We start from the raw sequence: 13,116 nt of genomic DNA on the forward strand, positions 1-13,116 counted from the left end.
ACCCTGTTGAGATCCATGGTTGCTGCCAGGGAGTCCTGCAGCTGCTGCTGAGTCTTGGAGAGCAGCTCTTCTGCCACACCCTGGAAGTGGAACGTCAAGCACCTGGAGCACTTCTGGGTGGGCTATAAAAGGGGCCAGCAGCCACCACTCCAAGAACCAGAGTTGGGAGACAACGCTTGCTGGGAGGAGTGGAGGAGAAAGAAAATAGAGAAGGGAGAGTATTGTGCAGTGTTCTGTGTAGTGGGACTGTGTTGTGCCTGTGGGAAACGAGGAAGGCGTTTCCCACGAGGTGACGAAAATAAAACCATTTGTGTTTAATCAGTGTGCCTCCTGCATCGGTCTGTGTCGGGTTAAGTGCTGGTATAGCGCCATCTACTGTCACCATATATATATATAAAATCAAGTAAAAACCGAACAGTTGTGAGTGCCTATGTATTCATCCCCTTTGCTACGACACTTCTAAATAAGACCTGGTCAAACCAGTTGCTTCAGATTTCCCATAATTAGTGGATTAGGGGCCACCTGTGTGCAGTCAAACTGTCACATGATCTGTCACTTCTGAAGGGACCCCTGACTCTGCCACACCACTAAAGCAAGCAACGTGAAGACCAAGGAGCTCTATGAGCTTGCTATACAACCCCTAAATGAGATCTGGTCTAACCTTTGAACTTCAGAAGCCCCCTTTCTTATTTTCAATGGTGATGGACAGGTTGACAGATGAGATTAGACAGGAGTCCCCGTGGACTGTGATGTTTGCTGATGACATTGTGATCTGTAGCGATAGTAGGGAGCAGGTTGAGGAGACCCTGGAGAGGTGGAGATATGAGAGGAGAGGAATGAAGGTCAGTAGGACCATCAAAACAGAATACATGTGTGTGAATGAGAGGTCAGTGAAATGGTGAGGATGAGGGAGTAGGGTTGGTGAAGGTGGATGAGTTTAAATACTTGGGATCAACAGTACAGAGTAACAGGGAGTGTGTAAGAGAGGTGAAGAAGAGAGTGCAGGCAGGGTGGAGTGGGTGGAGAAGAGTGTCAGGAGTGATTTGTGACAGACGGGTATCAGTGAGAGTGACCGTGAAGGTCTGCAGGACAGTAGTGTGACCAGCTATGTTATATGGGTTGGAGACGGTGGCACAGGAGACAGAGCTGGAGGTGGCAGAGTTAAAGATGCTAAGATTTGCACTGGGTGTGACGAGGATGGACAGGATTAGAAATGAGGACATTAGAGGGTCAGCTCAAGTTTGGACGGTTGGGAGACAAAGTCAGAGAGGCGAGATTGTGTTGGTTTGGACATGTGCAGAGGAGAGATGCTGGGTATACTGAGAGAAGGGTACTAAGGATAGAGCTGACAGGGAAGAGGAGAAGAGGAAGACCTAAGAGAAGGTTTATGGATGTGGTGAGAGAGGACATGCAGGTGATGGGGGTAACAGAGCAAGATGACGAGGACAGGAAGAGATGGAAAAAGATGATCTGCTGTGGCGATCCCTAACAGGAGCAGCCGAAAGAAGAAGAAGAAGAAGAAGAAGAAGAAGGATATGTTTGCTGTTAATGTAAAGCCACTTAGTGCTTTGTATCTTTTTTTCTCTGTTTTCGTTTCACCCCTTTAATTCTAAATAAACCTGTAAATAAAGAAACAACTATCTTTAGAGTTTGGGATAAGGAAAGGTGTTTATCTGCCTGTCAAAGCACGTAGTCTGTGTGGAGGGCAGGACACCTGCAGCACAAGGTGGGCTATACAAAGTACAGACTTGGGAGGGGGGGGTGAATACTTATGCACACTCAGGATTCAAATCAAAAATATTTTGCACTTTCAAAGTGGTGGGTATGTTGTGTGAATCAATTGCTGCTGACCCCAACCCCCTACCCCAAGCCCCCCGAAAATTGAGGTGGAAGCTGGAATTGAGGTGAGGACGAAGAAGGCTGTGGAGGTGGCAGAGTCACGCCTGGCACCGTGCCAACAGGTAGAGCAGGTCTGGACTACTTCCCAAAGACAGACCGAGGTTGGCAAGGCCCAGGGCAAGGAGAGAATCCATCTACTCCAGGAAGAGGTCCAAGCAGGGGTGGAGGAAAAGAAAGTGAGCAAGGCAGTAGAACTCCGGCAGTAGGGAGCGAGGGTACTCTCCAGCGAAGGATCACCTGGTCGGACATCATGCTGGGAAATTTCCTTTGTGTCCAGTTCCTAGTGCAGGGGGTCTACGATGTCCGGTTCCTGGTGTGGGTGGTCTACGCAATGTGGTGTTCACTGGATGTTCAAACTGTTCTTTATACATCCTCCAGTTAATCCAAGAATTATTACAAGAACAAGAAAATACGAACACATAACTCCAGTCCTAGAGTTGTTACACCTGCTCCCGGTTAAGTTTAGGGCAGATTATCAAAATCCTCCTTTTAACATATAAACCATTAAATGGCTGACGTCCGGCTTACTTGTTTGAACTTATCATGACTTACAAACCAGAGCGCACATTAAGATCTCAAGATGCTGGTCTGCTTATGATTCCAAGGATTAATAAAATAACAGTGGGAGGTCGAGCTTTTAGTTACAGGGGTCTGCCTGCTACTATAAGAGATGCCCCTTCGGTCTCAGCTTTCAGAAGACTTCACTACTTCAGTTTAGCACACCCTGACTAGAGCTGCTGATTAACTGTACATATTGTATCTCTGTTGTTAGTCATTAGCACTAAAACATGATAGTTAGAATTGGATACTAACCCTCACCTATTCTGTTTCTCTTCTCGGTACTCAAATGTGCCACTTGGTGCCACGGCCCACCTGCCAAGTTGTTTTGCCTGCCTAAGGAAAAGTCATCCCTGATGGAGGATCGCAGGAATCATGGGAAAGAGGGGTCCTTTTATTGGATTAGCGCTATTTCAGCTGTGGAATGGCCAAATGGGGGAGGCAGCTTGATGGATGAGGTCTCCAGGACTCTAAACAAATCCAAATCATATTATTGGATATCATCTACTGTTAAATTCTACTCTGTACTTCTAAAATTTTTATTTTTATACTGTACTGAGGATTTGTTCTGTTCTGTGTATTGTATTATATTGGCCCCCTTCTTTTTGACACCCACTGCACGCCCAACCTACCTGGAAAGGGGTCTCTCTTTGAACTGCCTTTCCTAAGGTTTCTTCCATTTTTTTCCCTACCAGGGTGTTTTTGGGGAGTTTTTCCTTGTCTTCATAAAGAGTCAAGGCTGGGGGGCTGTCAAGAGGCAGGGCCTGTTAAAGCCGGTTGTGGCACTTCTTGTGTGATTTTGGGCTATACAAAAATAAATTGCATTGTATTGTATTGTACGATGTCCGGTTCCTGGTGCAGGAGGTCTACTACGTCAACTTCCTGGTGCAGGTGGTCTACGACGTCCGGTTCCTGGTGCAGGAGGTCTACGATGTCAAGTTCCTGGTGCAGGTGGTCTACGATGTCAAGTTCCTGGTGCAGGAGGTCTACGATGTCCAGTTCCTGGTGCAGGTGGTCTACGATGTCAAGTTCCTGGTGCAGGAGGTCTACGATGTCCAGTTCCTGGTGCAGGAGGTCTACGATGTCCAGTTCCTGGTGCAGGTGGTCTACGATGTCCAGTTCCTGGTGCAGGAGGTCTACGATGTCAAGTTCCTGGTGCAGGTGGTCTACGATGTCCAGTTCCTGGTGCAGGAGGTCTACGAAGTCCAGTTCCTGGTGCAGGTGGTCTATGATGTCAAGTTCCTGGTGCAGGTGGTCTACGATGTCAAGTTCCTGGTGCAGGCGGTCCACAATGTCCGGTTCCTGGTGCAGGCGGTCTACGATGCCCTGCCAAGCCCAGCAAACCTCCACATCTGGAGGCAGAGCGAGACACCCTCCTGTCCACTTTGTCTAGAACATCTACTCAGCAGCTGCCCTAAGGCTCTGGCAGATGGCCGCTACTGGTGGTGCCATGACAAGTTGCTCACGGCAGTTGCTGGTGGCTTGGCTTCAGCCATCAACCCAAGCAAACTCCTCCACGGCTCAAAGAAGGCAGTTACCTTCATTAAAGTGGGAGAGCAATGCCAGGCAAAGGTGGCAGTAATAACAGGCCTCTTCCACACCGCCTCTGACTGGCATCTGCAGGCTGACTTGGTAAAGGTTCCCGCAGCAAATCGTGACGACATCACTCCGGTCAGACATGATCATTACTTCTGAGGCCTCAAAACAGCTGGTCATGCTGGAATTGACAGTGCCCTGGGAAGAGCGTATGGAGGAAGCTAACGAGAGGAAAGGTGCCAAGTACCAGGAGCTGGTGAAGGAGTGCAGGCACAGAGGCTGGAGGGTACTCTACGAGGCCATAGACGTTGGCAGCCAAGGCTTTGCAGGACGCTCACTCTGCAGAGTCCTCACACAGCTGGGCATAACAGGAGTGGCCAAAAAGAGGGCCATTAAATCCGCATGTGATGCCGCAGAGAAAGCCTCAAGGTGGCTTTGGGTAAAGAGGGCTGATCCGTGGATCGCTACTGGGACACAAGTTGGGGATTGGTCACCTGAGCAAGGGTGTATGATGTTACGAGACCCCTGAAACGCTCGATGACCTCAGGATACATCACTGATGATGCGTCCCAGTGCATCCAGGGGATGTTTCCATTATAGTATGTTTCTGTTTTGCTATCAAAACGGGGGGGTCCCAGTACTTTGATGCTATTATAGATGGCCCCCGGATGAACACTTTTTGTAGAATTAGCACCTCAAAACTTTAAAAAACACGTTCGCACACATCGTGGCATAATCTAAGGGGACAAAATCAACAACAGATCAATCTTGCATGAAAGACCCTCTGTCTGTTGGGGAAGAACCTGCTGAGGTGGACCTCCCTTGAATCAACACATGAGTGAACTGCTCATTTTTTATTTATTCTCACCAGCTGAGCAGATGAGTCCATCGAGAGGGGCAGAGAAATGTCCAGATAAGACAGCGTGGTTGTCGTCTCCGTGTTGCATCTGAGACATGTCAGAGAGTCCAACAGTGCAACTTCATAGACCTGAAAGAAACAAACATCAAAAACGTCTGACAGATTAAGAAGCCGGAAACACCCGGAGGGTGGGGTTGGCGATGGAAAAGACGGGGAATGGATGCTATTTACTACACCATAGGTGAAGGAGTCAACGTATTTTCGGAATTGTGAAGAGTTAGTGACACACCTCTAGTAGTCATCCGCAGTCAAGCACACTCACCAGTGCCGATCAGCCCAGAAATGAGCGGGCCGAGCAAGCAAACCTCACACATTTGGCACTGTGAGACAGGAACGGCAGCTCCGCGTGACCACTACGCCTCCTTATTAAAACATCTGCAACTAAACGATTAAAACCAAATGAAAATCTCTAACCTTTATTCGGCAAGATATGTGCGTAACGTCTCCGTCAACAGCTGTCACTACTAAGGACGCAACTGAACCACACACGTGCATTGCTTTAGTGTCGGTGAGCTGCTTCACTCCAGGAAGAGATAGTGACTTCCTATAAAAATGCTGCAAAAATACTCTTTATTTGTCAGTAGTGTTTTACGAACATTACTGTTCATTTCAATGGAGCAAGCGTTTGCCTGAAAACACTCGGGAACTGCTGCAAGTAGGAGTTTTCTAAACTGCTCGCTGCTAAAGCGCTTTGGTATGAATAATGTCGCTAATAAAGTCCAGTGGCTGTGTCTCCGTCAATCCAACAGATGGTGCATCACAAGAATTTGTAGTAAGACAATGCACTGCACTTGTCATTCCAACAGCGGGTGCATCTCAAATGTTCACACTGCTTGTATGAATCCCATACCTAATGTTATAGAACAGAGACATATGCATTGCATTTGTCATTCCAACTAATGGCACATCTCAAATGTTCACACTATTTTTATGAATCCCATACCAAATGGTATAGAACAGAGACATTTGCATTGCATTTGTCATTCCAACAGTGGGTGCATCTCAAACATTCACACTGCTTGTATGAATCCTACACCAAATGGCATAGAACAGAGACATATGCATTGCATTTGTTATTCCAACAGATGATGCATCTCAAATGTTCACACTGCTTGTGTGAATCCCATACCTAATGGTATAGACCAGAGACATATGCATTGCATTTGTCATTCCAACTAATGGCACATCTCGAATGTTCACACTATTTTTATGAATCCCATACCAGATGGAATAGAACAGAAACATATGCATTACATTTGTTATTCCAACAGTGGGCGCATCTCAAACATTCACACTGCTTGTATGAATCCTACACCAAATGGCATAGAATGGAGACATTTGCATTGCATTTGTCATTCCAGCAGATGGCACATCTCAAAAATTCACACTACTTGTATGAATCCCATATCAAATGGCATAGAACAGAGACATATGTATTGTATTTGTCATTCCAACTGCTGGTGCATTTCAAATGTTCAAACTGCTTATATGAATCCCATACCAAATGGCATAGAACAGAGACATATGAATTGCATTTGTCATTCCAACACGTGGCACATCTCAAACATTTACACTGCTGGATTGATTCCCATACAAAATGGTATAGAACAGAGATATTTGCATTGCATTTGTCATTCCAACACATGGCACATCACAAATGTTCACGCTGCTTGTATGAATCCCATAACAAATGGCATTGAACAGAAACATATGCATTGCATTTGTCATTCCAACAGATGCTACATCTCAAATGTTCACACTGCTGGTATGAATCCCATACAAATTGGCATAGAACAGAGACATATGACTTGCATTTATCATTCCAACACATGGCACATCTCAAATGTTCACATTGCCTGTATGAATCCCATACCAAATGTCATAGAACAGAGACTTATGCATTGCATTTGTCATTCCAACACATGGCATATCTCAAACATTCACAATGCTTGTATGACTCCCATATCAAATGTCGTATAATAGAGACATATGCATTGCATGGTGCTCTGCAAACGTGAGATGTAGCTGGCTACTTAGATTTCAGCTCGTCTAAGAAGGTACCAGAGCTAGTGGTTTAGGATCATTCAGGCCTAGTGCTAAAACTCTAAAAAAAAATAATTATGTGTGAATGAGTCTTAATAGAGGTAAACGTAAGGCTAAGGGGGTTAATACTTAATTAAAACAGAAGAAAATAACATTTATAATAAGACAATGAATAGCAAACATCAAAAGAAAAGACACTGGAGCCGGAGCTGTGACATTCTGTAATGGAGACAGCTTTATTGCTCCCTACTAAGTCGTCTTTTATAGTTTGACATTTAGCAACAGTTAACAACAAAAAGCAAACTGAACCTGAAGATGTGAAGATGTGGCAGTGGTGCCCTTACCTTTCTTACATCCTCCACGTTGATAGCATTGATCACCATCTGGAAAAATTCTTCCAAGTCTTGCTGCTTGTTAACTAAAAGAAAGAAGATGTGACAGATACAACACAACACAATACAATACAGTTTATTTTTGTATAGCCCAAAATCACACAGGAAGTGCCGCAATGGGCTTTAACAGGCCCTGCCTCTTGACAGCCCCCCAGCCTTGACTCTCTAAGAAGACGAGGAAAAAAACCTTGTAGGGAAAAAAATGGGAAGAAACCTCAGGAAAGGCCATTCAAAGAGAGACCCCTTTACCAGGTAGGTTGGGTGTGCAGTGGGTGTCAAAAAGAAGGGCGTCAATACAATACAATACAGTACATAGAACAGAACAAACCCTCAATACAGTATCAAAATACAAATTTAAAGGTACAGAGCAGAATGATGAAAATGCTGTTTCCTTCCTCATGGACTCACTCTGTGTCACACACGTGTGGGTGTTCTTCACACACCTGACTCTCAAAACAACCCATCAGTGACGTGAAAGGCACTATATATGATAGATAGATAGATAGATAGATAGATAGATAGATAGATAGATAGATAGATAGATAGATAGATAGATAGATAGATAGATGTAAAAGGCGCTCTATAATAGATAAACAGACAGACACCTGAATGTTCTTCTTGCCCAAGTCGCCTGTGGCCCGTGATTGCACTCCCAGGATTTTTCCGGTCACCCGCCCCATTTCTCACTTTTCTCGTGTCATCTCTCGTCCAAATGCCAGTCACCCTCCTTGATTTTTTTTCTCCCGTCTCCTCTTTCGTTTAATTACTTTAATTACTTTGCTGCCATGACTTCCAGGACCAGTCCGTGTTCACAACATAACCTCAGTGCTGTAGCTCGCCATGCGTGAAGCTCTCACATACTGTACATATGTCGGTGCCAGTCCCTCGAGGCTGTCCAGAGGCCATCGTATGCGTGTTTGTTATTTGATGCGGTTTGTCGTTTGATTGCCGCTCCTCACCAAAAGCACAGAACAATAGATAGAGAGCAGCTTGTTCATAACTGAGTGCCACACTTTGTCATTAATCTGTTAGGCCCGGGAGGTCATGGTGGATCGGATTTTCCACTTTCCACAGACGGATTGTGCCTCAAAGTGGAGATTCTGGTCTGCATTGAGCTCCCTTTCTAACTGCATGTGTTCAGTTTTTTTCCAGTGTGTCCTCCTAGGGGTCTTTGTAAGCAGGGCATTGACCAGTCCAAAAGAAATAGTCCATCTTAATCTGATTCTTAGGTGCCCCACCTACTGATACTAAGCTAGGGTACATCATCAGTGATGTCACCTGGAGTCATCATTCAACCAGGTGAACCAGATTCTTTCATGAATCTTCTCTCTGTGCTGCTGTAGAGAGACTGCCCCGCACAGACTCGGTCCCCCATCTTCATGGACATGCTCCACACCCTTCATCTTTGTCTGTTGAAGGTTTCCTCCAATCCCACCTCTCAGCATGACCACATAGTGGTGAAGGTGTGCTAGGGATGTGGCGCAGGTACCCCTGAGGATGGGGTTGTAGGTGTGGGGACACCTCATAAGAAGAGCCAATAGGAGAGTCACAAAGCAGAGCCAAAGGGTCCTTAACACTACCAGGAAGTCAAACCAAAATGAAAACCTACAGACTGCTGCCTAGGATTTCAACTTCATTTTAAGGGATTATTTATTTGTTTTTAACCCCACTTTTGCGCCGTTTTTATGGACTATTTATGTATAATGGAAGGACACTTATTAATAAAAGCACTGATATACTTTTGCACCTATGCCTTGCTTTGTGTGACTCCTAGGCTCATCCCTCAGGTACATTATCAGCGGGTTCAAGGGGCTCCCGGACAGACCCGGCAGTGTGGAGCCGACCCGCACCGTCACATCCGGACTCCGAACTCAGTGCTGCCCCCTACCGTCTGATCTGCTCCTAGTGGCAAATTTATTTGCGGACCATTTGTTACACTGATTACTACTGATGCTTTTTATTATTACTTGTTGTTAATATTTGTTTATTTATGTATTACTATCTATTTCAAACGATTGCTATCTATTCACCAACCTGTTATTTATTATTTATTTATCTTTTTATAGTATAGTACAGTTCTTTACCTGTCTGGCACTTGTCCTATGTCTACGTGTATGTTGCACTGTGGTGGTCCTGTTATTTTGTGTCACTGTATGCTGCAATATGGTGTATGGATAATAATAATAGCATTATTATTAATAATAATAATAATAATAATAATAGATTTTCTTTATATAGTGCCTTTCCCATGCTGGATCACATGACAATAAAGCTACTTGACCTTTATACCAGGTTGGAAAATGGATGGATGGATGGACCTGACTTGAAAATGCATCTTGAAAAAGTAGAAATTATGATTATTTATTTGTCTTTTTATAGTATATGGTGTATGATAGATAGATAGATAGATAGATAGATAGATAGATAGATAGATAGATAGATAGATAGATAGATAGATAGATAGATACTTTATTAATACCAATGGGAAATTCACATTCTTCAGCAGCAGCATACTGATACAATAAATAATATTAAATTAAAGAATAATAATAATGCAGGTGAAAAACATGTATGAAGTATGGATGATAATAATAATAATAATAATAATAATAATAATAATAATAATAATAATAATAATAGATTTTATGTATATAGTGCCTTTCCCATGCTGGATCACATGACAATAAAGCTACTTGACCTTTATACCAGGTTGGATAATGGATGGATGGAGGGATCTAACTTGAAAATGCATCTTGAAAAAGTAGAAATTATGATTATTTATTTGTCTTTTTATAGTATAGTAGAGTTCCTTACCTGTCCGGCACTTGTCCTATGTCTATGTGTATGTTGCACTGTGGTGGTCCTGTGATTTTGTGCCACTGTATGCTGCACTATGGTGTATGGATGATAATAATAATAATAATAATAATAATAATAATAAGAAGAAGAAGAAGAAGAAGAAGAAGAAGAAGAAGAAGAAGAAGAAGAAGAAGAAGAAGAATAGATTTTATTTATAGAGTGCCTTTCTCATGCTGGATCACATGACAATAAAGCCGCTTGACTTGAATTGATAATGCACGTTAAAAAAGTAGAAATTGTCCCCAGAGCACCAGACAGCATTCCCAACACTCTTCTTCTCATAACCATAATGGAAACCAGGCTGAATCAGGATAAGCCCCGTTCCCCTTTCATTTTTGCCCTCCATGAAATTTCACACCTGATAGGGTCCTTGCTCTCAAAGTGGAACTCACAATTCACGTTGTAAATGAAGAACATGACACGCAGGAAGTAGAAATGTAAGATCTGAACACACAATGGCAGGTGGGTCGCCCAGGTGAAGGTGTCAGTTGATGATGAAAGACCCAAAACACCCTATAATCCTGGGTTCATCACTGATGAGGATGCATCCAAGTAGCAAATTCTGGTGTATTAAGAAATTAAAAACTCTCCTTAATTGTTAAAGTATCTTGAAAGCATTGTCCAAATGACGACTTCTTTTCCACAACTTTGTAAGGTTTAGATTGTATTTATATGCGGTGCCCCTCCATAATGTTTGGGACAAAGTCACCTTTTTCCCTAATTTGCCCCTCTGCTCCACAGTTTTAAAACTACAAATCCAACAATTCCGATTGACATCGCAGACTTCCATTGAAGGGGATTGGCAGACATTTCGGTCACACATCACATTTTCCAACACGGTAGATTTGACCCTGGCTTCATTTTAACGTATCCCCCATAATGATATACCTTTGAATTGAAGAGCCACCTCTCTCCTCATTCATTGGTCAACAATCCTGTCTTCAGAACCCTAGATTGTGGGATTGACGTCTTTCCTGGTGACCTTCACTGGAGAGTTGTCAGGATTGCAACTGTTCATAATATTTTAGTAAAAAATGTGCACATTTTGCATGTGTTGAGGTGAATGGTGAATGGATGATGGATGCGTGGATTAAATGGCATGAGTTACTACGTGAGCACTTTTATATTTACGTTTGTCATATCGTTTGTCCAGAACAGCTCACCACAGGATCTTGTTGATTTTGAATCATCCATATATAATGTCTTCATGAAAAAAATGAAATTAAGAATTTTTCTTGGCCACTGCTACAGAATACATGGGGTAAGTAACATATAAAAAACACCATTGTTGGGTGGAGTACTCCGTTACACCTGGGTCCCTTAAACGTTTTCATCTCACGACCCAGTCTTGCCCTTCTTAGTGTCTTCAGATATCGATTCTCCAACAGTGATAACGGGATTGGGGTGGTTCCCCCTTGGAGGATCACCCAATGCCAATGATAATGGCAGCTGGTGGTTCCACTTCAAGAATTATTGCCGACAATAATAACCATTGGTGTGTGTGTGTGTGGGGGGGGGGGGTTCCCTTCAAGAATCTCCACCGAGGGTCATAGGTCATAGTGGAGCAATGTCGATGTTGCTTACACATCCCCCAGTAACCCATCATGAGACACTTCACCATCCGTTCCTATTTGATACATCAGTGAGTCGCGACCCAACAACATAAAACTGGTGACCCATGTTGGGTCAGGACCCTTAGTTTAAGAGTATTAAGCTATCATCACAAATGAACAGCACTGGAAAAGGCAAGAAAAAGACGAGGAGAAGGAATAGAAGCTTAAGTCAGGGAACAAACCCACGCTAGAAAATAACACCAATACACACAACATACCATGGTGGAATACGGGTTAGCATTGTCACGTCACACCTGCGTGGTCCCCAGGTCTGGAGGTCCTGCCAGAATAGGATCTGATTGTGGGATAATTGAGAACTGAAAATGAATGAGCAGCACACGAATACCAACTGATCCAGAGTGGTGCGAGTTCTATACAAACATCCTAATCAGACCCGACTAGACCTTTGGACCTGACGTGGTTTTCAAGCTTTACATGGCCATTCTTGGAAGAATTAGCATGTGAGGGTAACCACATCTGATCAACCAATCACATCTCAGCTCACATGTGTGACCTTTCTAACACAAAGGCCCACACAACCCATACATATATCAAGCATCAATGGGGCCTACCTGTCCAGTTCAGGTGGTTCAGGCTGTTGGCCAAGTTGTACGTGTCGACTGACCGCAGTCCTCTCTCCAGATTCATGAAGATGTCTTGCAGGTCAGCTACGATTTTATTTTCCAACAGTTGGCATTCACTGTATAAAATGAAAATTGAAGTGTAAGCAACTTGTGTCCGACAGAATGTGATACGGGTTTAAGGAAGTTGGTACCACGTTGGACAAGCAAATAATAGCAGCAGATCAGAGAGGAGAACTCTGTAATCAGACTCTGTGGGAAACGTTTACTGTTGAACAAAGAGCAGGTCATGGATTCCAGGAAGGAGCTGCCATGCAAAGGGTTAGCAACGTGAAGTGGACACAACATGGCTGGGCTATCGTCAATATCGCCTCCATCTCACCACCCTCTGTAGGCACCCAGCGGATTCCCATCATGACTGCCTGCATTACCTCCTGCTCCTGCTCAGTCCAGGGAGTTGGGAAGTTATGAGCAAATATTTTTTCACTGCAGTATTCATTTTGTTTTGCACGATTTTTGTTTGGGTCATTTCTCATGTTGTTTTGACAACAGCACTCCCATTGTTATCAGCACTGCCACACCATTAAGATGAAATAGACAAGTCTGTCTTCGATTAAAGGTTTAGAATATTTGGTTCTGATGAGTAGTTTTGGGGGGTTTTTTTCTTATTATTTTATTTTATTTTTCTGGTGTGCTGACCATTTGCTTGTCCTAAG

At 43.7% G+C, this 13,116-nt stretch overlaps 2 protein-coding genes across 4 annotated transcripts in view; one reads left to right on the forward strand and one right to left on the reverse strand.

Moving 5' to 3' along the window:
* Positions 1-13,116, forward strand: part of dnajc28 (DnaJ (Hsp40) homolog, subfamily C, member 28) — a 1,235,492-nt gene that overhangs the window by 774,827 nt on the left and 447,549 nt on the right. The gene's annotated exons all lie outside the window — the stretch shown is intronic.
* LOC114642958 (ubiquitin carboxyl-terminal hydrolase 47-like) overlaps positions 1-13,116 on the reverse strand; it is a 75,690-nt gene that overhangs the window by 35,765 nt on the left and 26,809 nt on the right. For 2 of the 3 annotated variants that reach the window (XM_051925895.1, XM_051925894.1), the window contains exons 3-5: positions 12,392-12,519; positions 7,300-7,373; positions 4,862-4,981 (exon numbers count right to left, since the gene is read on the reverse strand). In XM_051925895.1, coding sequence (XP_051781855.1) covers positions 4,862-4,981; positions 7,300-7,373; positions 12,392-12,519 — 322 coding nt within the window. The remainder of the gene's footprint in view (positions 1-4,861; positions 4,982-7,299; positions 7,374-12,391; positions 12,520-13,116) is intronic. The other variant, XM_051925896.1, reaches the window with a different exon arrangement.

This window comes from Erpetoichthys calabaricus, chromosome 4 (assembly GCF_900747795.2).
Source record: "Erpetoichthys calabaricus chromosome 4, fErpCal1.3, whole genome shotgun sequence".
NCBI lineage: Eukaryota > Metazoa > Chordata > Cladistia > Polypteriformes > Polypteridae > Erpetoichthys > Erpetoichthys calabaricus.